Genomic DNA, 24,686 nt, shown 5'->3' on the forward strand with positions numbered 1-24,686 from the left:
GAGCAGTTCTCAGCCCAGGGCAGGCACAGATCTCATTTAACCCCAGTGCAGGGCAGTTGTCACCCCAGGGTAGGCACAAACCTCTCGCAGCCAGACGTCACCAGCAGCGAGGGGTCTGAGGGCTAATCAACACACAAGTTATACCATTTGTGACCAATGACCGCTGATACCTCTGTTAAAATATGCAAACAGTGTAAATTTTTGATGACCAGGGAGCTTTTGGTGGGTCACCAGGAGCTCCCTGCTTCGTGCAAACCAGGTTAGCGAAGAGAAACACCGCCCGGCGGTGTGAGACTTGGCGCTGCGCACCAGGGAGCCACCGACATCCCGGGACACCCTGAGACATCCCGGGACATCTCCGCGCCCTCACCGCCCCTGTCGCAACAAGCCCCGCCCCGCGCCGCGCGCAGCCCGAGCCCTCACCGCCCTCCCGCCTTTCACTTTCGATTCGCGGGGCTCCGCCCCCCCGCCCTGACTGACAAGTGGAAGAACCAATGGACGCCCGGGGTGCGGGCGGTGCCGGCCAATGGCGGCGCGGGGCGGGCCGCGGGGCGGGCCCGGCGCTATGGCGGAGCCGGCGCTGCTGAGGGAGTACGTGTCGCACCTGGCGGCCCGCGCGGCGCAGGGACAGCTCGCGGCCTGCGCCGATCCCGCGCTCAAGGCCCGGGCGCGGCGGCTGCTGGGCCCAGGGCGCCGCGGGGCCCTGGACGTGCGCGGCGTGGCCGAGCGCTGCCGGCGGGCGCGGGGCGGCCGCGCCCTGCGCGACCTGCTCAAGGCGCTGGAGCTGCTGGAGCTGCTCTGCGTCAACCTCCTGCTGTGCCCCTGGCGCCGGGAGATCCGCTCCCTCAAGGTACCGCACTGCCGCCCGCCCCCCGGGGCCACGAGGCCGCTTCCCCGGGCCGGCGCTTGGCAGAGGCACCGGGACGTGGGAGCGGGGTCAGGGGCACATCCAGCTCGGGGCAGGGAGCGGGGTCAGGGGCACATCCAGCTCGGGGCAGGGAGCGGGGTCAGGGGCACATCCAGCTCGGGGCAGGGAGCGGGGTCAGGGCGCATCCAGCTCGGGGCAGGGAGCGGGGCCAGGGCACATCCAGCTCGGGGCAGAGAGCGGGGCCAGGGCACATCCAGCTCGGGGCAGGGTGCAGGGTATGGGGCACATCCAGCTCGGGGCAGGGAGCGGGGCCAGGGCACATCCAGCTCGGGGCAGGGAGCGGGGTCAGGGGCACATCCAGCTCGGGACAGGGAGCGGGGTCAGGGGCACATCCAGCTCGGGGCAGGGAGCGGGGTCAGGGGCGCATCCAGCTCGGGGCAGGGAGCAGGGTATGGGGCACATCCAGCTCGGGGCAGAGTGCCCAGCACGGTGCACGGCTGCTCAGACATGTGCATTGGCCTTCAGTGGCCGTGTCCTCGCTGAGGCCCTGAGTGCTGAGCAGCTCCGGGGGTCGGGAGCGGAGCCCCTCGTTGTGGTGAGGCAGCAGGGAAGGTAGAAGCTACCCCACAAGGCTTTCCTTTGATCACGTTAAGCTGTGAGCACAATGTGCCTGTAAGCAGGGCTGTTTTGGCTCGGTGTCACAGGCCAGGTGAGCCAGTGCCTCTCTGGTCCCTGATCCCCGCTCAGGCTGCAGCTGGTGCGGCGGGCAGGGACAGCCCCTTGGAAAGAGGAAATGCTGCTGGATTTTGCAGCAGGGTGGTCACGGTTACCCCACTTCCCCAGCACACTGAGCACGTCTCATTGCCCAGAGGACACAGCCATCTTCACACATCCCATTTTTAAACAGACTCCCCAGACACCCAAATGCAAACTTATTGCCCTTGCTTTGGCAACAGGTGCTGGTGAGAAAAAGCCATTTCTTTAATTCTTCCTGCACTTACGTCTCACCTGTGGATTTTCAAACAGCTGTAAATTCCTGTTCTTTTCATTCATCTTCCTAAAACAGGGCAAAGCATAAGATAGTCAGGTCTACATTTAGTGGGTCCAGCTTTTCTTAGCACAAGGATCCTAGGCTGCATTAAAATTAAACTTTGAAAACCACTGTGGGCAAAGTGTAAGACAGCCTGCTGCAGGCCTGAAATAATTCTACTGCAAGGCACAAGTTGGAGAACAACCAGTACCTTGTGCGTGTAGAGATTTGATTAAAAGCTACTGAAATACATGGAATAGTATTTCCCATGTCCTGCCCCTCACCTGCTCTGATGTCTCTGCAGTGCCTGCAGCTGCCCCCCCTCCAGAAGGAACAGAAGGTGGGGAGTGCAGGGCACTGTTAACAGATTTATCTGAGGATTACACTGTGGCCATTCTGAGGGCCAGTTTTGTTCTCCTGAATCTCCTGCTTGTGACACCAATGCTCAGGGGTCAGCCTTGGTCTGGCTCAAGCTGAGCAGCCTGAAAACAAGGTACCCCACTCCTGGAAAGCCTGGCTTTGCATTCCCACCTGTGTTCCATTCTGACTGGCCAGGAGTTGTTCTGACTGTCATGCCCAGCTCGGAACAGTCTCTCCTGTCACAGGGTTTCACACAAAACCAAAAACCACTTCCATGTTACAGTCTAGGCCTCGTGCCTGGGGTAGCTCTAAAACCAAGCAAACATTGAACAGTTTTTTAAGTTGTTGCACAGCAGCAGCATTTTATTGGTGTTTTGGAGACAGCTTGTGCAAAGAGAGTTGTTTGAACAATACTTCTGTTAGAATAGTCTCTCTCCAGAAAGCTGCTTTTAAAAAATGGCAGTTTAATTCAAGGGTAGCAAAGTTCACAGCAGGAGTCTGAACCATGGAAAAGAAAATGTTACAGACTTGTCCCCAGTTCAGAAATGGGATTCACAGTGAGTGCATCCTGTCTGTTTCTTTAGGAAAAGACCTCAGTGATTCATTCTATGAATCTCTGTTTGTTTCAAAGCTTAGGTTCAGTAGAACACAAAAGGTTTATTTCTGAGTTTCTCTAGTTTGACTAAAATGATTTCCTTATTATTTCTTTATTTTTGAATACTGGTTCTCTTAGCCAAGACCCCAGCAGGTTTAAACTGGCACAACTTCACCGGAACTGATGAGCTGTAGCAAAGCCACAATGCTGGAGAGGCTGCCAGCACAGAGCTGTTAGAAAAGGCTCACTCACTGCAATTCCAAACTCTGACTGGTAGAACACAGCTTTTTGAAAGCTGTAAGCAAGTCTTGAAGTATTTTTGATCTTTAGGAAATCAGCTGTTTCACATTTCCCTGCACCCTTTGCCCCAGTGTTCACCAGCTTTTCCATGTTGTGTTCTGTTCCAGACCTTCACTGGGAATTTTGTCTACTACATCCAGCCAGTGCTCCCAGAGGACATTGTGAAAGCAGTGCTGGAGAAAATAGGCTATGTTGCAACTACAGCAACAGAGTTTTCACTTGTCAAAAAGAGAAACAATGAGGAAACGAAGCAGACTGCATTTGAGATATTCCTAGCAAGAATCGAGTGTGAGGCCATCCTGGAGATGACAAATGAAGAAGCACTTGGCAGTTTGGAGAAGAGCCTGCAGCAGGGAACACAAACGCGTCGGCATCGAGGAGAGGAGCATGAGGAGCATCAGACACCCCAGAGAGGAGACACTGAAAGTCTGGGAAATGAAGGGAGCAGTGAGACACCTTTGTGCCTTGCCCCCCAGCAGAAGGGTTCAGTTCCCTGTGCTGCATCCTTTGGAGCTGCTGGGAACGTGAGGATCACGGGGGACGTGGCTCAGTCAGCAGCTGCTGCATCCCCCAGCAGCCTCCAGCAGCACCAGAGGCAAAGCATCGACCCCGCACACCTGCCGGGCAAGGGCTCGGACAGCGAGGACTTCCTGACCCAATACAGTGACATTGTCATTGCACAGACACCCATCTTCAGTGAGAGCCTCTCTCCACAGGCTCTGGGAAAGGAGCCCCGAGCCAGGCTGGGTGAGGAGTGTGCCCTGGCAGGGCCTGCACGGGCGCTGGGGCCTGCGCCTCTGTCCCCGGGAGCCAGCGGGCCCCCAGCCTTTGCCATGTTTGCTGACAGCTCCTGTGACAGCAAAACCACCTTGGAGTTTGAAGCTCCAGGCGTCCCAGAAGGATCAATTGAAGCAGAAATTAATGATGCCATAAATTGCATAGACCCAGCCCCTGGTGATGAGCCCACTGAGCTGAAGTCTCTGCCCTACAAGGACTTTGCCTCTGCCCAAAACTGCAGCGTCCCCAGGGAAGAGGACATTTGTGAGCTGTCTTTAACCTTCACAGAACTACAGATCAAGGATGCTCAGGAAGAACTTATGTATCCAGTAGAGGAAAGTGGCCAGCCTGAGGCAGTGGCCTATGCAGGAACAAGTGACAGGCACGTTAGAGAATTCAATTGCTCCCAAATAAAACACGCGTACCTGACTGATGCTGACCTGCACAAGAGAGCAGCGTCACACCCTGAGCCACCTTCAGGTCTGTGCTGTACTGCTGGGCACACAGAGGATGCCACTGCTGGTTCTGACAGCAGGAGACTGTTCATGGATCCTGCTAAGGGACACCCAGCTTCTGAGTGCTTCAGGCATGTCAGAGAGCCCCCCAACCTCACCTACATCCCCCCCCAGAGCATCGATGTGCAGCCCTCACACGGGGGCAGGAGGGGCCTGGGGCAGCCTGCAGGGGGCTCTGCTGGAGGCAGGGAAGGGAAGCTGGAGCAGGGCAATTCCCAAGAGACTGACAGCCAGGAGCCTTATGTCATCATTGACAGAACCGAGCAGGCAGCACTGAGCCACCACTCCTGAGGCTGCAGTGCTTCATTGTCATCCCCTGGGGGACTGTCCTCTCACCTGGGGCCTTGATCCTGTTGTCAGGGAGATGATTCACTTTGTCACAACAGTTCTAAAAAACCCAAAGCACATCCCTGCCTTGGGACAGTAAATAGCAGGAGTTACACAAATTCCTAATGGTTCCTTTCGCAAGGAAACCTGAATGGTCACCTTTTTAAAGGGTAGCCAAACTAATATAAATTTAAATCAATTTAATTCATCAGATTCCTTCTGGCTGTTCCTAATGCCAGACAGGTTTCTTCAGCTGGGCATCCTACTTCTCATTTTCCCCTTCACAGACCTATTCCTGGAATACTCTTCCAGTACAAGGTAAATTCTGCTAAACTGGAAAAAGTTTAGAAATGCCTTACTGGACTGTACTCCTTAACTCTCTGCATTCCTTTGAAGCTGTGTCTGAGCTAATCTTCCTCCTGACTTCAGTTGAAACCAGTTTCAGAAAGTTTGATAACATTCCTTTAGCTTTAAAGAGGGAAACAGCTCTGTGAACACTTGCTTTTGTGGAGGCATTGACCTGTGTCATAGGTTTTATATCTAACCAATATATAACCATTTGTTACCAAAGTATTTTGTGGCCACCACCACAATTTCTAAGAGAAGCCTTGAGCACTGTAACTGTTGAGCACTGCCAGCAGCAGAGAGAGGTCCAGCTACAGCTGCCATTTCCCTTGCCCCTGCTCCTGACACTTAATTCTGCACAGAATTTTTCTGCTGGCCAGTTCATCTCACTAAAATGAAGAGAAAAAAAAATCTCATTCTTCACCATTTTAATGGCAGGAAAAAAAATCTGCTCAGGGAAGGATCCCAGTGAGCAGCAGAGGCAGGATCAGGGATATCCTGCAGGTGGGAGTGCTGTGTGGAAAGCTCAGGAGTGTTGGATCAGCTGGAAGCTGGGATCCCAGCACTGAGGGCCTTTGTCACACACAGCTCTGAACTCATTTAGGAAAGGACACTGCTGCTGTGCCTGGGCACAGTCTGCAGTGCTATTTACACAAATACCTCCAGGGGCTGTCAGAGCCTGGTGCCCAGCAGCAGGACAAAGAGCAATGGCCATAAGCTAAAACACAAAAAAATTCACCCCAACATGAGGAAGAATTTGTTTTCCTGGAGGGGCAAAGCCCTGGAGCTGATGCCCAGGGAGGCTGTGGAATCTCCATCTCTGGGACATTCCAAACCTATCTGGACATGTTCCTGTGTCACCTGCTCTAGGTGACCCTGCCTGGGCAGGGCTTGGACTGGGTGACCTCCAGAGCTCCCTTCCAACCTTAAAAATTCTGGGATTCTATGAGACACTTGTTACCTAGAAAGACTCTGCAATACTGCTTCAAGTGGCTTTTTCAGTAGCACTGAATGTCTGCTGGTTTGGGCTGGGGTAGAGTTCATTTTCTTCACAGTGGCTAATATGGAGCTCAGTTCTAAATGCTAAAAATGCCTTTCATGTACAGTTAAAATATTAGCTGAAACTAATTTTGTATTAATTGTTTGTAATTGACTTTCTTCCCAGAAAAAAATCAGAGGAGCACACATGGATTAGACTAGAAAAACCTCAGGAACTAAAACATAAAGATTTGCTTTTTGAAGAACTAATGGTTGAAATTCTGTCTTCCCCTGATTCCAGCAGTGTAGGAGAAACAGAATTTGCTCAAGGTAACAGCAGGGGACAGGACTGCCTTCAGCTCTGGGTGTGGTGTGAGAAATGGGTGTTAGGAACAAACAGGGTTCACAGGGCTGTGCCCTGACAAGTACCAGTGGCATCCTTTGGGTGTAAGATTCTGTACTAAACCACAAAGTGACATTTTCTGTGCTGTGCAAAATGTATGTCCATAGTGAAATTAGAATTAAGAACAAACTGCAGATGAGTGAGCTTCAAACATAGAACCATTTCCAAAGAAATTGTTCTTTTGGACTCTTAGAGAAGTAAAAGTTTTGAAAGTTTAACAGAAGTTATCAAGAACAGCTGGAATCCCCCTACAAAGAAGCTGCCAGAAGTAAGATAATTATTTAGCATACAAAATCTTACTTTTAAGCTGGAATGTTAAAGGTTTACAACAGAGCAGTAGAATGGCATTCCTTGGATCACTAGCTTTAGTACCAGCTTAGTACTTCACTAGGAAATGCTCTCTCTGTGCACTTACTGTTACCAAGTTGCAGTGATTTAGAAAAGAAAGAGCTGATCAGATGGGAATCACAGGGCAGGAGCTGCAGCTCCTGACTGGGTGTGGTTCTTCCAGTGCAATGGGTTTTAGGCAAACCACAACCCTCCAAAAGCAGCACCACCAGATATTGTTGAAAAGCCACATAACTGAATGTTCCTATCCTGCACAAAGTGCCTGACAAATGTCTGTACAAAGTGATCAAAGTGCTGTTGAAGCCTTGCTTGTTCCAGCTAAACCAACCAAAACCAGCAGGGGAAAAATAGATTCTGTACTAGTGGGATCATTCCCCTAAAACTGCCCAGAAAATCAATGTGAGAGCAGTCTGAGTGCTGCAGGGAAAGGATTCCCTTGAGGGCAGCAGCCAGAGGGTAAAGCACAAGTGAAGGGCAACTCAGCACTTCCTTTGACAGGTCCAAGAATGAAACCCCCACTGGTTTTCTGTACTCTCCCAAGGACTTACAGTTCATAATAAACTGCTCGTGACATAAACCCAAAAAAACCACCTGTGTTTTTCTTTATAAAAAGAAGTAAAAATCAAAGAGTGCAAACCAGTTAAGAAATCAATTAATTCTAGGATGTTTTTAGAAACATTTAAATAACAAACAGTCCCATGCACCCTGTATTTTCACTATACCCCAGCTCAGCCAGAGCAGGGCTGGGGTTCTCATGAACACAAATAGAATAAGCTCTCTATAAAAAGCTAGCTGAAAAACCCTCAGGGCCATTCTGCAATCACTTACAAAAACTCTGGGTTTTAAAATTTTTTTTGCACTGAATTCAGTGGGATTACCAGTGCACAGTTCTCTTCAGAACTAAGCTATATTGTGATGTCCTGTAGAGCAGAAAGAACTTCCTGAATTCAATGAAGTTGCATTAATGTGGGCAGGATTAGAGCAAAATTTCCATTTCAAACTGGCAAGATCTGCTTAAGAAAGCTGCTTTAACTAGATGCACTTCATTTGCTGCCTTCAATAATAAAATAATGAACATCCCCCCTCTGGTATGAAGTGTGTAAAGCCTGGGCAGGAAGGAGCCAATGCCTTGCTGTGCCTCAGGCACCTGATGGCCACTCTGGCTGTGCCTGGAAAGGGGAACAAAGGAGCAGAGGGTAGGGCAGCACCTTCCTGGAGCCAGATTGCTGCTGCATGGTGCCCACACAGCACAGGAGCACGGGTGGGCAAAGCCAGAGGGGCACTGAGAGCACCCAGGCCTCAGAATGCCCTGACTGCTGCCAGGGAGGCTGCACCCGAGGGCTCTGCATGGCCCTCAGAGCTAGAGCTGGCAGGAGGAGTCATTGCCCTGGGAGGGATACAGCTGTTCCCATGCTAAATGGAATGCCTGCAAGCCTCTGAACCTTTTGTTTGGTGGGTACCACCCCAAGGAATCAGGAATGAACACTGATCTGACCCTGGACATCAAAATTCCAACAATCCAGCCTCGTTGCTGTGAGATCTCTCCACTACCTGCTCTTACCCTTGCCTTCCATACTTTGTGCTATTTTTGTACCTGAATAGAAAACCCAAAGAGCTGCACCCCTCCTCTGTACTGCTATTCAGTTGTTAGAAAATCACAGAATTACTGAGGCTGGAAGCTCGGAGGTCTTTGGGTCCAGCCTGTTCCAGCCACTGTGACCCAGCCTGGAGCCCAGGCTTGCCCTGGAGCCGCAGGGGCAGCGTGGCTGCAGTGCAGGGACCCCCAGCCAGCCTGGCCAGGGCCTCAGCAGAGCCTTCCCATTCCTGCCCAAGGGCTGTCACCCCAATGAGCTGGGGGTCAGCTCAGTGCCCTCCTCCAGACCATCAGGAAAGGTTAAACAGGGCTGTTCCCAGCATGGATCCCAGGGGATCCCATTCCCACCAGCCGGGGCCCAGCTGGCAGCCAGGTGCCATCCCAGCCAAGCTGGGGCTGCAGCCTCTCCAGGAGATGCCACGGGAGAGGGGCTCAAAGGCTCTGCTGAGTGCCAGGGAGACACATCCACAGCCTCTCCCTCAGCCACCAGGAAGGGCACCTGGCTGGGAAAATGAGGTGGGGCAGGCAGAACCTGCCCCTCCTAAACCCAGACTGGCAGGGGCTGATCCTGGGGTGATCCCGGGGTTGGTGATCCTGGGGTGATCCCAGGGTGATCCTGGGGTGATCCCATGGTTGGTGATCCTGGGGTGATCCCGTGGTTGGTGATCCCAGGGTGAGCCTGCAGTGATCCCAGGGTTGGTGATCCCAGGGTGAGCCTGGGGTTGGTGATCCCAGGGTTGGTGATCCTGGGGTGATCCCGTGGTTGGTGATCCCAGGGTGAGCCTGCAGTGATTCCAGGGTTGGTGAGCCCAGGGTGAGCCTGTCCATGCCATGTGCTCACACTCAGGCTGATCTGCTGGGCCCCAGGGCCAGGCTGACAGCTCTGTCATAAACAAACCTCCCTCATACACACCCTGGCCCTTTGGTGTTGTTTCCGGCCAATTCATCCCAAGGGGGCATTAAGAGAAACCTCAGGTGCCCTCCCTCAGAGGAACATTGTAATAAACTGTTTATTTCAATTACAACAACAGAGTTGTCTTTGGGGGGGGGAAAAGTAAAGTTACTTCTAGGAAGCAGCAGTGAAATGGGAAATCAGGAAAACAGCCATATTTTAGCTGAACAGAACTGACACAGTAAAGCTGATGGAAAACCTAAAAAGACAAAGGGAATTGATTCACATTCTGTTCCTGATTGGTACCTGATCATTTCAGAGATATAAGTCCACAGCATTCTACAAAGCATAGTGCAAAAACAACACCTATTATACTTAAATATTAAAAATACCAACTCAGACTTCAGGAGCTGATTTCTGATACAGCAGTCACAGGCTTCTATAAACAGTGCTGTCTGTTAGCTGGGTTCAGTATTTGGTCCCGGTTTTCTTCATACTTCTCTACCATTTTCTGCATGTCATGGTCAGCTCCAATAACCTTGGAGAGAAGAGGATGAACACTGGCAATAGCTGACACCATCAAACTTGGTTTCTTTTCAGCAGAACAGAACAGGACTACCAGTGCAGCCAAACTGGGATACTCCTATGGATTTTCCCAAGCTGCCTTCTGCTGGGAACTTGGCATTCCCTGAAAAGTTCCATGGCTAATCCTGAAAGCAATCCCAGTGAACAGCCCCTCAAATTCCACTGCAGACATGGCAGACCCCCCTTCTGTGCTACACACCAACAGCTATCACATTTGTCTGAGGCTGTCCTTCTCCAAAGGCTATCAGAAAAGCAGATTTATTTACTTTTACCACTAAACAATGCTCCTATTATTTGGAAAGCACAATCCCCCGCATGCCTAATTGGTTATAATAAAAATAATACTCACAAGTACTGGGCAGGAAACTTCAAACAGTGCACGTTTAATGAGCCACTCTTCATAGAGCTCATGAATAGCTTCTAAATATTCCTAGAAAAGAGGCACTGGAATAATACAAATGCCCAGGGATGACACACACATTGCAATCTCTATGCATTGGGAAGTAGTTAAGAGACACATATGAAAGCCTGCAACACATATCTTCCACTAACAAAAAATAAAAAGCATCAGAAGGTTTTTGAGAACAATTAATTCCCAGTACAAAGTTTAACTCCAGGAAGACCTCAAAGACACAGCTTACAGGAGCACAGGGCTCTCAGCTCCTTTTAAGATCAAGCAGCCATGATTCTCTCCCACAGGTAAAACGTGGTTCAAGATTTTACAGAAAAAATATACAACAAAGTAAGGACAAAAAGGGCAAGGCTGCAAAGAATATGTATGGGAGGCACTTTCTGTGTCAGTACATTTCCCTAGAATTCCCAGTTCACTTTCTGATAACTCAATTTCCTCTAAAAGCTCTCCTGCCTGTCATGAACTGTTTTTTTTTCTTCATGGAGACCACTTCACATTGCTCATTCATAACTGCTCCCCTCTTCTTCAGCAGAGCTGCAAAATAACACAAGGGCTCTTCAAATCCACTACAGGAGGATTTATTCTCAAAATTTCACATGGCCCAAGATTTAGCTCTTTGCACAGATCTTCAACTGATGATTGCTTCTCCTGAGCCACCCAGCCCGGGCTGCAGGGGAAGCTGCAGGGGAAGCTGCAGGGGAAGCTGCAGGGGAAGCTGCAGGGGAAGCTGCAGGGGAAGCTGCATTCATGTCTGGTCAGGCTCCTTTAGAGGCCTCATGGCACAAGGGGCCATGCTGTGAACTGGCACAGAGATCACTGCTCCACCAGCACAGCTTGTTTTAAAGCAGATTCCCGAGCTCACAGTTTTCAAGGAGCTGCTTCCTTTCAGCCACTGCAGAGACACTTTTCATGCACAAACATCCTGGAGGGAGCAGACAGCAAAGTGCCCACAGAAACCTCAGCACCTGCAAGGCCAGGCAGCCATGCTACACCTGGGTGCTTTTGTGCCATTTCATGGTACCAAGGCAATTGACTTTTACATCCTAGAGAAGATTAGCAGTTGATTAATGCTGCACCTGAAGTCAGCTACAGCAGAACACCTGGGAGAGTCAGCATGCATGACAGATCATTTATAAGAAATAAATCTAAATTCAGTACTCAGGGTTTCATTTGCAGTGGAAACAGCTGCACCACATTCTGGATACAATTTTAGTACTTGGATTGGAATTGTTCTGTTTTCAAAGCTCCTTGTAAACACATGTATCAGAGGAACTCCTTACCAGAGGAATGACTTTTTCCTCTTCCCTGCATCGTGTCTTTAGCCTCTCATAACAAACTTCAGGAGATGTCTGCAAATAAACTGCAGGAAAAAAAATGTTAATAGTCATGTTCAAGGATCAGTTTTAAAAGCAAATAAGAAACTCACTTCACAGACTATAGAAGGGAAGGATCCTGGCTGGGGTACCACCACTGGACCTTCCCTTTGGCATTACCCAACCCATGAACCACCCACAAACCCAAGCTGTCTGATGGTGGCCACTTTTATGCTGAATAATGTGATTATTTATGACCCAAGAAACAAGAATTATTTTCTTCTCCCAGAACGGAAACCCACCCACAAACACAGCCCTCCAGACCCATCAAGATGTTACCTATCAAATCAACTGAAACATCAGTGTTGTTCTGGATCCAGTCATACCATTCACTTAGGACAGCATAATCCACCTCTGGCATTTTCCCACTGAACAAACACAAGAGGCATCTGAGCAGCATGCAGAGAGAACTCCAAACTCATTTTGCTCACCTGACCACAATTCCTCCCCACTGACTCCAACATTTGTGAAAAGAAGCCCATGCAAATTGAAGGCCACGTAAACCATTGTTTATAAATCAGAAAGACCAAACCTTTCCCTTTTTTTCAAGTACTCAATGGTGTTTATTGCTCAGGTTCTCTGTATCAAATCTGTCCCAGGGCATGTCACCAGAAGGGCTGGATTTACTGAGCAGCACCAACAATTCCTTACAGAAGCCACAGTAAAAGGCAGCAAAAATATAATGTCCATGTGTCAATAAATTTACTCCCACTGTAAGAAATATTTGTGGAAAGAGTAGTGAAATACTCAATATGCTTAACTCTGAACTCAGAGCACAGAATGTTGGAGACAAATGTCCCAAAGTTATCTCAGCAACAACAATAAAGTATCAGACAACTCAAGCAAAAGGGAGTTGCTGAGGACATGTTAAGAATCACATACTATGTTTTTATTAGTGTATCAATTTTCACTTATTACCATATTCCTGAGTGTCAAATATTACTAATTTAACAGTATCCTCTCTGCAAAACTGGTGACAATAACACATACTCCATACTCTTTCCTAAACACTTCTGCAATAGAAAAAACTTTAGGAAGATGGAGTTGGGAGGCTCCTGTGCTCTCCAGCTGAATGATTAAGACCAGTTAGGCCATTTTAAAAAGGACTGAAGAAAAAAATATTCCACAGATTTCTAAACCAGTCTCCTGGCAACTTGCTTTGATCACTTTATTTCCATATTTATTTCCCTAAGTATGGAAAAAAAGCAAAATCCCTGTTTGTGGCAGGTCCCCTCTTGATCTGCCATCCAGAAATGGGGTAACACTGCTCACTGCTGCTCTTCTTGATAATCACAGCAATTCTGGGTAGCAGGGATCTACATCAGCCAAAGTCTTATTGTGCTGCTTTTCTCCAGGATAGATGGGGGAAATAGGAAGGTTGAAAGGAACTGGAAATAAGAAAAAGCTCCACTGTTCTTACCCTAAAGGAGAAATACATCCAAGTCAATTCTGCACTGACCTGCCCTACAGACAGGGGTAACCCTGGGAGGACTCTGGCTCAAGATCCATAAAGATACAGGGTACATAAAAGGCACAAAATGGTGTTTACATTTCCAAAGTTTGCTGGCATTTGGCTCCTACCAAGTCAGGTTTTTACTGCCTAAATCCAGCATGAGCAGAGTGAGTTTCTGTCCTGAGCAGTGATGGACTCAGAGGGACAGTGAACTGCAGTGCTCACCTACAGCACACCCTGCACACTCATGTGCACACACTTAACACTCACCTCACACAGCCAGCCTGACTCCATTTTTAATGTCACAAAACAGCTACTTTCATACATTCCTCAATTATTCCTTCTTTTATTTATAATCCTTTTACACATTATTTTCTTTTGGCTTGCTGTTGGTTCTATCAGCTGCCTTCTAGCTTGTTGTAACAAAACAAAGCAAACGCCTTTTTTCAACATTTAAAAAGTGCAAAACATCTTAGATGCCCTTAAAATTGTTATTATTAACTCACAGTATTGCCATAAACAGATTTGGCCTCAGAGCAACTAAGTCTTTAGGAATAAAAGCACTTTGTCTACAATGAAAAAAGAAGCCAGTAACTAAAAATGAGGGTATTGCAGGCTGCTTGCACTGTGTGTGGACTGGGTGAATAAGAACTTCCAGAGGCTTTCCCATGGCAGAGAGGTGCTCGTGCAGCATGGGTGACACCTTGTGGCACAAACTGGGGTTTGTTACTGTTCCAGTCCCTCAAGGCCACTGAAAAACCCACTAAAACCCATCTGTCACATACACTCCCCGACAGAAATTCAGCACTCCAAACAAACAAACAAACAAACAAACCCTGATTCCTGCCTATTTGGGACAGGTGAGTTACACCCAGGGCAGTTAGGTGTAACTCTTACAATTGTTCTTTCTTTACTCACAGCCTACCAAGGCTTGCAGTCTATTTTGATCCTGTCAATCCTGATTCTGAGCAAGAGCACAGGAATTGAGAACCCTGGATGCCAGGCTGGCTAACACTGCCCAGTTCTCTACCTCCCACAGTCTTATTCTTTCTATCTTTGTGGGTTTTTATCTGTCCAGCATGTGTTTGATTCAAGCAAGATTTGGGTATTCAGCTGGAGAGCCAGTAACTTCAATAGATGGTGTCTAAATAATACTGAGTGCTCAATACTCAGGAGCACTGCTGAAAAAGGTTTTGCAGAGTCCTACAGGAAGTGGGCAGCACAGCCCACACCAAACACACTCCAACACAGAACTGGCAGATTTCACAGGCCCCTAAAATGCACATTACCAAAGGAATTATCATTTGATTAGATCTATATTTAAAATAATGAATCCAATAAAGTAAAGCAGAAAACCACATGCCATACCTTCGATAGAGGTTTTCCACAAAAATGTGTTTTGCGCTGTGAATCGACCGCTCCATCATCCTTATGGGGGAAATCTGCAACACAGAACCCGACTCTGCACATTTTCATGCTTCTTTCTTTTCACACTCATATGGCACATATGAAATACAATTTTCACATCTTGTGAGAAGCAAACTTACCAGGAGGGTGGGAAGCACAAAGCAAACAAGGCTCCTGATCTTACTCTGATTTGTTATTCAGACACCAGTTCAAGGCCAAGTGCTCAGCATTCAGCTGAGCAGGGGAAGGTAACTCAGGGTACAAAAAAGCAGCAATGCATTTGGGATCTGCAGGACAGTGGGAACTACTGCTCCATGCCATGCATTGCTGGTCACAGCACACAGCTGACATCAGACACATTCAAGAAAGGAAACAGGACTTTTAAAAGAAGTGACTGCAGCTGACAGAGCCCTGGCCTCAGCCAGCCCTGCATGTGTTCCACCAGCACTTCATGCTGGAGCAGGGAGATTCTCTGACACTCCTGGGCCTGGCAGAGCTACTTCTCACCCAGGTTTCTGCACATTAACGAAGCAAAAATGGCTCCAGCAAGGCTCAAATGACAAAAAAGCTCAGAGGGAAATCCTCAGGAATTCTTGAATGAACAACTCCAACAGAACAGGATTTCTATTGTCTTGGAAAAGCATCTCTTCCAAAAACCTAATGATTATATGTGCCACTTTCATATTTGGCACTGCCAACAGTTTGCCCTGACACAAACTCAGAAAACAGAACATAAGAACAATCAGTGAAATAGAAGCATGGCATCCAAGACCAGGTCTTGTAATCAGGGAATGGAAGACAGCATGGAATGTAACAAAAGGTATTTGAAGGAAAAAAGAATGAAGAAATCTTGATAAAAAGGTAGGATGTGAAATTTAATATAAAAAAAAAAGAAAAAATTACAAGAAAGAAAGGATGTCAACCACCTGAAAAAGGAACAGAAAATGGTAGTGGAAGTATTTTGCATAAACAGAAGAAGCAATGGCTAAATTTGTACTAGACAGCAGGAAGCAGTACTATGAATTCTAACCAGGGATTACTTGGTGTTTGCCAAAGATATCAAATAATGAAATTCCAGACAAGTCACTGACATGAAATGAGGAAGAGATTTGTGCAAGCCTAGCCCTGGAGGGTGTGCCCAAAGAGCAGCATCACTTTGGGGAAGTTGTGAGCAGGCAGGAGGCAGAGGTTTTACCCCCAGAGCAATGCTGAGTATATCAATGTGCACCACAGAAATTCCTGCTCACTGCAGGAACAAAGAATGAATGCACACAGGACCCTAATTATTGAATACAATGTTAAAGGGATTTAGCACTCATAACCACATCTAATTACTCGTAAAATTAAAAGAAGTTTCCTTACCATGGGCCTGGTGTGCTGCTCCAGCATGGTCAGCTGGACATAGGTCTGCAGAGTTATCCCCCACCTTGATGCATCCTGGTACATTAAGCCCTGGGGTCAGAGATAGCAGCAGGACAGATGGACATTTGTAAGGACAAACAGCACAACAGAAGTTGGGTATTTAGGAAACTTTTCCCTACAACAGCGTGGCTCTAAGAAGTGTGCTAAAAGAGCTGACATCAGGTTTGACCAAGATGATCATTTGGTCTCCACAATGCAGAATTACAGCCCTGTCCCTGCAGACACCGAGTGGGAGGCTGGCTGAACTCAGCAGGAATGAGTTACTCTGCACATGGAACAGTCAGAGCCAAGTAATGAAAAAAACCCACCTACTACACTATTTTTGTGCCCTGACAGACCCTCAGTGCATCCAGAAATCCTACAGGGTTCTAAGTATGGTCTGGGCCTCAGAACAGGTGTCCTTTAACACAGGCTATTCTTCCCAAAGGACCCTCACAGCAGCTCTCAGGTAGCTGTTCCACTTTCTGATTGCTGCAATTCCACACTCACATAGAACTTAAAAGCAACCATCTATCCTGCAGAGCAGAGAAAGGATCTCACTCAAAATAAAACATCATTCAGTGTCTTTTGGCTGAGGTGACAAGTTTTAAGACAGCAGCAAAGCTTCAGCCCACAGGTCTGACCTTCTGCTTTGCTCCCTGCCAAGATCAGACTTTACCATTGCTCCAAGGCTGCTGTGGTGTCATGCACCTCATACCCCACTCCTTTACTAACAATCAGAAAGGCATCAGCAACTCCTAGGAGGGACAATTTACTGTTGCAGAGGGCCTGTGCTAACACTGATGGCATTTAACACATGTCAGGGCAAGTATGGCTTGGGGTGTGTCCACACTGCAGAGCACAGAGCCTGCCTCAGGCACAGTGGGGTTTCTGCAGAGGGGCTGAGCCCCAAGCCCAGGGCTGGCAGCAGGGACCCCTTCCAGCATCCCAGCAAGGCCAGTGTGCAGCTGCAGCTGGGACCCAGGGACATCCTGGGGGAGCAGCTCCAAGAATCCTCAGCCACCCAAAGGACAATGGAAGCCCTCAACTCCTCACTGGGCTGAATTTTCCTTACCTGCAGCAGCCTCAGGATCACAGATTCATGCAGAGTTAAAGAGTTGGAATGGACCTTAAAGCCCATCCAGTGCCACCCCAGCCATGGCAGGGACACCTTCCACTGTCCCAGGCTGCTCCCAGCCCCAGTGTCCAACCTGGCCTTGGGCACTGCCAGGGATCCAGGGGCAGCCCCAGCTGCTCTGGGCACCCTGTGCCAGGGCCTGCCCACCCTGCCAGGGAACAATTCCTCATTGCCAAGATCCCATCCAGCCCTGCCCTCTGGCACTGGCAGCCATTCCCTGGCTCCTGTCACTGCAGTTCCTGAGGAATTGTCCCTCTCTGGGTTCCCCTCAGAGCCTGGAAGGAGCTGTGAGCTCTCCACACAACCTTCTCCTGTCCAGGCTGAGCAGCCCCAGCTCTCCCAGCCTGGCTCCACAGAGGAGCTGCTCCAGTCCCCTCAGCACCTCCATGGCCTCCTCTGGACTCTCTCCAACAGTTCCATGTCCTTCTTATGCTGGGGGCTCCAGAACTGTTCACAGATCTCCAGTCAAACAACATTACCTGACAGATCCACCCCTCACCTCACCTCCTTCCCTTCTTTGAAACAGGCTCAACAAAACAAGCACATTTAGAAACAACTGCCACACTCAGGGCTTACCTTCCTGGGAATTGCTTTAACTCACCCCACTGGACACCCAGTCCTTGCCAAAACCACATTTTATATGCAGAGTTTCTATTACATGCATGTCTTAACCACAGCAGAAGCTCTTTTGCTTTGTGGAGCTTTAGTTTTGCTGTGTGAGATTTGGATTACACCTTTTGCAGCAGTTTTGCTGGCTGATAAAAAGCCTTCACACATGTCTTGCTAAAAGAACAGTCACTGTAACTGCAGGAATAATTTCTCCACTTACCAGGATATTATGACCTCGAACATTCCTCCACTTGGTCAAGGGTTCCTTCAAAACCTGGTTTAAAAGAATTACTCCATGTTAAATACATCTTAGATTCAAAATACTTAATGTGACCCTACAAGTGTACAACTATTCTTCAGGAATACTTGTGCAGTAAATCAGAGCATTCAGGTCTTGTTTGGAAAGCTCATGGCACTTAAAAAACCAGCACTTTTGTAACACAAAAGGTAATAATGAACACTGCTAAAAATAGAGACATGTCAATATCCAATGTCTTCTTAGCATTTTTAAATACCTCATAAGCCTGGAGAGAATTTTTTTTAGTCAAAATCAGCGCCATGTAAGGGAAAGAACAGCTTAGCAGAGTACTTAGCATTTAAATGACAAGTCCATCCCCTCACAAATTAACTTCTCAGAAAGTAACACTTGTCAGCAAAGGAAGAGGATCAGACTGCTACCACATTCATTTTCATTTTATTTTTGTGTTCTAACAAACAAAATGTATTCAAATCTTTTACAAAATTAATCAGAAAAGCTTCTACCCAGAATAGGTAAAATCACAAGAGACCTGCCTTGTTCAAACAGGGTCTAAATCTACAATAATACTGTAGAGTCAGGCCTAAGAGAATCTCATCAGCCTAGGAACCTAAGTAGCTACTTTAAAATGCTGCACTGTATGTAAATTAAAGTCTGTTATCCTTTGGATTAATAGTTAATTACTTCATAAGGATAATTCCTGTTAAATCACCAAATAACATCTGGCAACCCAGCATTTCTATGAGGACTCCTAAAACTTATTGCCAAATGTGTTGCTAGCTCTGTTGGGGAAAGCATTAATATCTGTTGTACAAGAACAATTGTTCACTAAGGTTTGACCTTGATTTTGTTTAAAATGCAACAAGCCTGCCCTTCCCCTAACCTGCTTCTAAGCAACATGAAATCAAATACCAGATCAGTCTAAGAAATCTCCTGAAACAGTTCTAACAGATTTTCCTTTTATTAAAAAAGCCATCTATTCACTGGGATCTCTGTTACATGGCATAGGTATTTTTACATAATAATTCTTTACTTTGCTTTTACCAGACCCATCCAAGATTTCAGTGACATGAAAGGGCAAACCAGCAAGTCCAAACATGCCCATGCTCTGTGGGTTGCTGTTATTTAATGAAGGCACAAACACTGATTCACAGGTTTTTCTGGTATTTTGGCATCCAGTACATACCACATGTGATCTACATTTCTCTGCTGCAATTTGACTGTAAAAAGTTGGGGTGGTGCCCCAGCAAGCCCCTGGCTCAGCCCCTGCTGCTCCCTCCTCTCACACCCAAGGACACATTGGATCTAAGACAAGCAGCTGCTCAGTGAGGAAATAAGGACAAAGAAAGGTGCATCCAGTACCTCAATGCTGGTAGTCTGTGCAAAATAATCCAGGCATGTTGTTTTTCCACTGGCAATGTTGCCCTCGATGCAGATCTGGTGAAAAGCAGAGTCACTTTGAGACCCACACTGTGGCAGAGCGGTGACAGTGTGTCAGGAATGCCCCCTGCCCATTCCAACATGCCAGCTCCCCACGCTGGGAACAGATTATTTCATGGGATCCCTTTGGATGCTGTGACTCCTCCAGAACACCACTTTTTCCCTCCCTGCTACCCCCACAGCCAGCCCTGTCCTGCTTCCAGCTTTCTTCCCCTTCCCAGGACCCCAGGGATTCCAGAGGGTCACCTGCTGCTCCCCACTCTGCCACCTCACAGACCTGACTCCCAAATAAGTGCCAGCTGGAATAATAACCTCAGCATCCATTACATAGATAGCTTAAACCTTAAGAGGGATCACGTTTTTATTTTCAGAAACCTAAACAACTCAAATAAACTCAGAGAATTTTTTTTCAACTGTCTTAAAATAATATATAGCCATGGGGGGTTATATAAGGCAATGGCAAGGCTGCACATGCAAGAGTGAACCCACCCTGCCACCTGTCCTGACACAAGCCCTCACAGATTTTTGCACAGATCTCCCACAATTTTACTACAATTTTCAGAACTAGACCAGCATAGCCTTGCACAGAGTATGAGCCAATGACAGACACACCACACAGTGACACAGCTATGGCTACAGCTGCCATTACACACACACTCAAATTAGAATGAATTACAGTGAAAGAGGCTGCACTTTTTACTTTGTTTTCTAACAAAATGCAAATACTTACAATTCTCTTTCTAGCATCTTTTTTTATCAGATGCTTATCTAGAATGGAAATAAACAACAGTTAAATCAAAGCAATTTTCATAACTTAGTTAGATTGAGTCTCTTAATGTGAGACCCTCCAGGCCAGTTTTCGGTAATTATTGGGTCATGTAACAGGTGCATTGTGGCACCGACTGACACAGATTTAGCTAAAGTTCTCCTCTGTCCCTGACACTGCCAAGAGTCCGACGGTGACTGCTCACACTTTCACCAGATTTTTGCTGCATCTGCTGCTCCTCAGTGGGTCTGCACAGGGGAAAAATAAATTTTGGAAAGAGCAGCTGGAGCAGCACCCACTGGCCTCACAGGCCCGGCGGGGTAAGGGCGAGGATTACAGAGCAGCCCCAAAACAAGCACCTTACACCTCAAAACAGCGGTAAAAACCTGTCCAAGCCAAGCTGAGCTTACAAGAGCCTTCACCCAGGCAAGCAGGGCAGGAAGGCAGGGACGGGCTGGGCGCTCAGAGCTCCGGTCTGACCCCGCTCCTGCTGCCCCAAAGCCGCCCCAGAGTCCGACCTCTCTCCTGCTCCTCCGGAGCTGCTCCCGGGTCTGACCCCGCTCCCCCGGAGCCGCTCCAGTGCATCCCGAGAGCTCGCACGGAGCCGAAGCCGGGCCCAGGGGCGGCCGCCCGGCCCAGCCCAGCCCGTCCCCGCGGTTCCGCCCCGCACTTACGGTCGGCAGCGGCGCGGGGCCCGCCCGCTGAGGGGCCGGGGACGGCAGTGCCCGCGCCCCGCCGGCCCCACGCCCAGGCCGCGCCCCGCCGCCACATTGCCCATCCCCGCTGCCGCCCGGACCGCGCCGCACCAGCTCCGGCCCGCCCCGGCCCGGCCCTTCCGCCGCCGAGCCATCACTTCCTCCGCCCCGGCGCTCTGAGGCGGGGCTGCTTCAGCGCCGGCGATGGCCCCGGCATCACCTGCGGGATCGGCCCCGGGATCTCCCCGGCTCCCGCCGTCCCGGAGTCCCGGTCCCGCCGCGCGCCGCCCGGCCGCTACGGGGCGGGTGCAGGTGGACCGGGCCTTCCCCCGCTCGCCGCGGGGCGCGCTGAAGATCGCCCGCACGGTACGGCCGGGGGCGGCCCGGGGCCCGCGGGCAAGGCCCGGGCCGGCGCTGACCCCGTCCCCTCCTATCCCGCAGCTGGTGGCGCTGGCCGCCTTCATCTGCTTCGCGGCCTCGGGCGCGCACGGGGCCTACACGGCGCTGGCCGGCATGGAGACGGTGATCACCGTCCTGTTCCTGCTGCTCTACCTGCTGAGGCTCGACGCGCGGATGCGGTTCCTCTTCTGGCCGCTGGCTGTGAGTACCCGTGGGCTGTGAGTACTGATGGCTGTGAGTACCCGTGTCCCCGGCCGTGAGTATTGATGGACGCTGGGTACCAATGTCCCTTGGCCGTGAGTACCAATGTCTCATAGCTGTGGGTTCTACTGTCCCCTGGCTGTGGGTATGGCTGTCCCCAGTGTCCCCTGGCTGTGGGTTCTGTGCCCTGGCTGAGGGTAGCAATGTCCCCTGGCTGTGTGTATGGCTGTCCCCAGTGTCCCCTGGCTGTGGGTTCTGTGCCCTGGCTGAGGGTAGCAATGTCCCCTGGCTGTGTGTATGGCTGTCCCCTGGCTGTGGGTATGGCTGTCCCGAATGTCCCCTGGCTGTGGGTATGGCTGTCCCGAATGTCCCCTGGTTGTGTGTATGGCTGTCCCCTGGCTGTGAGTATGGCTGTCCCCAGTGTCCCCTGGCTGTGGGTATGGCTGTCCCCAATGTCCCTGGCTGTGTGTACGGCTGTCCCCTGGCTGTGTGTACAGCTGTCCCCTGGCTGTGGGTATGGCTGTCCCCAGTGTCCCCTGGCTGTGTGTATGGCTGTCCCCAGTGTCCCCTGGCTGCTGTGGCCACTGGTTGTGAGCACCAGCAGGCCTGTGACCTGGAGGGATCACTTGTCCCAAAGGAGGTGTTCAGCAGTCCAGTGATTGTTTCTGTACAGGTAAGACAAGCCCCAGTGTTCTGTGGAGGCTGAGGCAGGTTCTCCTAACAGAGTGTTCTGTTCCATCAGTTCCTGGGCAGCTGCTGGATCCGATAACAGCCCCTCCTGGCACAGGCACTGTTTGCCTCGTTGTGTAACACCTTCACATCACAAATTAGTCACACACTTTCACTCAAATACTAACAAGGTCTCCTCTTACCTCCCTTTTGTACTTGTATTTGCTGCCTCAGTCTCTCAGGTGTAGCCAAGTTGCAAAAATTTGATGCAAAAAACAACAGAAGAAAGGTAAAACAAGGAACTTTTACTGTAAACACTCTTTTTGTGATCAAACCACTGGGTGTCAGTGTCCTCTCACACAGATATTGCTGTAACTCTGTCTCCACGGCAGTCCAGCTGCTTTGAACCATCCCTTCTGTGCTGGGAGCTCTCCACACTCTCCTTCAGGCCTGTATTTCAGAATAAATATTTTGCTTCCACTGGCTGTTTCAGGATATTTTCAACTCGGTGATTGCAGCGTTGTTCCTCCTCGTTGTGGCCTTGTTTGCAATAATAATCAAGACCAACAAGGGAACATTGGCTGGAGGAGTAAGTAGGAGCATTGTTAATGAATTTCAGTTCTTAGAGTGCAGTGATTTGAACCTCTTAGTACACTCACATTGTGGTAGGACCATGCAAACAACTGTCTTGGAAGAACACTCAGCAGTAGCAAACAAGTTACATCCAGTGTATCTCATTAAAAGAAAATAATCTTCACATCACTAGTAATCTAAAGATGTTACAAGACTTAGGAATTACTGCAGAGAAGTACTGAAACACTGAAAATTTTTAGTTTTTAAGTAACCTACAGTTGCTACCATAGCTTGAAATCCAAGGTGGGAGAATCCCTAGCTCTTTTAGGATTACCCAGTCTTGAGAAAAAATGCCAACTGTCCTAAAAAGAGTTGAAACTTTTTAACAGACACGCTGGTACCTCCCTCCTGGCGTGTACATTGTTTTTTCTGACACAAACTGAGGAATTATGTCAGTTAAAAAGGGGTTTTGTTCGTACTATGATTGTAAGAATTTTGTGTTCTTAAGATGAAATCAGTTTAATAGTTTAACTGGTATTTTTAATTCAAATGGCAATTAATGTAATTAACCTTAATAAACAATAAGGAGGGAAAGAAAACCCTTCAGTTTTGAAAGTCTCTAGAAGTACAAGATAAGCTGAAATGTGACAAGCAACCAAAAGAAACCTAAAAGCTGCCACAGAGCTCTTTCAAACTCAGCTTAGGTGGTGAGGGGGAAAGCTGATGGCTTCACTGGCAATGGCATCCTAAGCAAAAAGGAGACTTTCTGAAAGAGTGACTGTGCTGGAATAGAATTTATATTCTCAGTTGTGGAGTTCACAGAAATTAAAGGTGGGAGCAGGAGACTGAGCAGGTAGCTGGGAACACAGGTTTAGGTAGAACATGTGACATCTTCAGTGCTGGAAGGGACAGAATCACCCCCAGCCTGTTCTCCTGAGGCACAAAGTGCCTTGAGCTGTGCCCTCCCAAGAGCTTTCCTGAAAATAACTCCCCTGATCAGATAATGCAGTGCTTGCATAAAACCCCAGTGTGCATGTGGGATGGGGCTGAAGGGCAGGAGCTGACTGAGTTAACTCAGTGGCTTTTCTGCAGACACATTTCTCCAGTTACCTTCCTGAGGTTGTCTATTTTTTAAATAATTTAGTACATTTTCTTCAATTTGGAATATGTTTCCCATTCAGAGCTCCAGAGAAGAAGAGCATTTTTCTGCTGGGCTTGTTTCTAGGAATACTGACTTTCCCTTGACTTTTCTCAGGGCCAGTCCCATTAATTAAACAGCCCTTAAAGACACAGAAGGGCTTTCATTTAGGATAAAAGTATTGTCTGGCATAGTGCAGCATTAGCTTAGCTTTGAAGGAGAGCACCACACTACCTCCAAGGCCTGACACAAACATCAAACAGAGCAGGCTGTAGACAGCTCTCTGAAAGCCTGATGGGATGTAAATGTGGGTGTTATTTAATTTATCAGCTTTCTCAAATCACACACATTTTCAAGGCCAGAAACAAGTATATGTTTACTGATGAGTCACTACAGTAAAAGTTCGAGACTGAGTGGGGGAACTAATTTTATGGTAATTTTTATAGGTGTTGGGTCTTATATTGCTTGTTCTCTGCATTGTCGACGTGGTTCTTCTTTGCAAGAAGATTAGCCTTGATAGAGGAAGAGGAAGGAGTGCTCCTGCCAAATAAGAATGACATGTTAGTGAAAGAATGAGTTCTCCATTCTGTTTTCCCACTCTCTTTTAAAGAGTTTGTGTTTTCATGTGCTCACTTTTGAATTTCCTGTGCACTGATGTTTCTGCAAGTATCATTCATAAGGTTTTGTACTTTTCCAAATGCAGTTTCAGCATTGCAATTTCAGCAGTTAAAGCTTCGGGAAAATTGTCATGTTTTTCTAAACTTAATTATGTTTTTACCTGTATGAAAATTATTTTCATGGTTGTCTTCTTTCTCTAATAAAAAGAAAATACAAACGGG

The 24,686-nt window shown here is 48.5% G+C and overlaps 3 protein-coding genes across 4 annotated transcripts; 2 read left to right on the plus strand and 1 right to left on the minus strand.

The window, feature by feature from the left end:
• The first annotated feature begins 560 nt into the window (after nt 1-560).
• LOC129125591 (uncharacterized) lies at nt 561-7,423 on the plus strand. Its single transcript, XM_054641080.2, has 2 exons — nt 561-850; nt 3,261-7,423. The coding sequence occupies exons 1-2, from the start codon at nt 566-568 to the stop codon at nt 4,734-4,736; spliced, it is 1,761 nt and encodes a 586-aa protein (XP_054497055.2). The 5' UTR covers nt 561-565; the 3' UTR covers nt 4,737-7,423.
• A 2,002-nt stretch (nt 7,424-9,425) lies between these two features.
• TK2 (thymidine kinase 2) lies at nt 9,426-20,981 on the minus strand. Of its 2 annotated transcripts, none has more exons than XM_054640731.2 (10): nt 20,847-20,981; nt 20,137-20,174; nt 19,329-19,403; nt 17,931-17,984; nt 15,925-16,014; nt 14,524-14,597; nt 11,982-12,070; nt 11,610-11,689; nt 10,267-10,347; nt 9,426-9,870 (listed from the first exon to the last, which is right to left on the minus strand). In XM_054640731.2, exons 1-10 carry the CDS (start codon nt 20,941-20,943, stop codon nt 9,772-9,774), a joined length of 777 nt encoding a protein of 258 aa, XP_054496706.1. In that variant the 5' UTR covers nt 20,944-20,981; the 3' UTR covers nt 9,426-9,771. The 2 variants fall into 2 exon arrangements, with proteins under 2 accessions (XP_054496706.1, XP_077041232.1); XM_077185117.1 differs by lacking the exon at nt 20,847-20,981 and adding an exon at nt 20,691-20,781.
• A 76-nt stretch (nt 20,982-21,057) lies between these two features.
• Nucleotides 21,058-24,686, plus strand: LOC129125362 (uncharacterized). Its single transcript, XM_054640771.2, has 4 exons — nt 21,058-21,233; nt 21,309-21,467; nt 22,630-22,725; nt 24,294-24,686. The coding sequence occupies exons 1-4, from the start codon at nt 21,072-21,074 to the stop codon at nt 24,396-24,398; spliced, it is 522 nt and encodes a 173-aa protein (XP_054496746.2). The 5' UTR covers nt 21,058-21,071; the 3' UTR covers nt 24,399-24,686.

This window comes from Agelaius phoeniceus, chromosome 12, assembly GCF_051311805.1.
Source record: "Agelaius phoeniceus isolate bAgePho1 chromosome 12, bAgePho1.hap1, whole genome shotgun sequence".
In the NCBI taxonomy this organism is placed as follows: Eukaryota; Metazoa; Chordata; class Aves; order Passeriformes; family Icteridae; genus Agelaius; species Agelaius phoeniceus.

Bases quoted from the DNA above. Each gene is read 5' to 3' on its own strand.
- LOC129125591 (XM_054641080.2), top strand. From the start codon at position 566: ATGGCGGAGCCGGCGCTGCTGAGGGAGTACGTGTCGCACCTGGCGGCC. The intron at 851-3,260 runs GTACCGCACTGC...GTTCTGTTCCAG, and splicing joins GGGAGATCCGCTCCCTCAAG to ACCTTCACTGGGAATTTTGT.
- TK2 (XM_054640731.2), bottom strand. From the start codon at position 20,943: ATGTGGCGGCGGGGCGCGGCCTGGGCGTGGGGCCGGCGGGGCGCGGGC. The intron at 14,598-15,924 runs GTAAGGAAACTT...TCTGTGTTGCAG, and splicing joins AGCAGCACACCAGGCCCATG to ATTTCCCCCATAAGGATGAT. The intron at 10,348-11,609 runs GTAAGGAGTTCC...CCTCTTTTCTAG, and splicing joins AGGAAAAAGTCATTCCTCTG to GAATATTTAGAAGCTATTCA.
- LOC129125362 (XM_054640771.2), top strand. From the start codon at position 21,072: ATGGCCCCGGCATCACCTGCGGGATCGGCCCCGGGATCTCCCCGGCTC. The intron at 21,468-22,629 runs GTGAGTACCCGT...TGGCTGTTTCAG, and splicing joins TCCTCTTCTGGCCGCTGGCT to GATATTTTCAACTCGGTGAT. The intron at 22,726-24,293 runs GTAAGTAGGAGC...TAATTTTTATAG, and splicing joins AGGGAACATTGGCTGGAGGA to GTGTTGGGTCTTATATTGCT.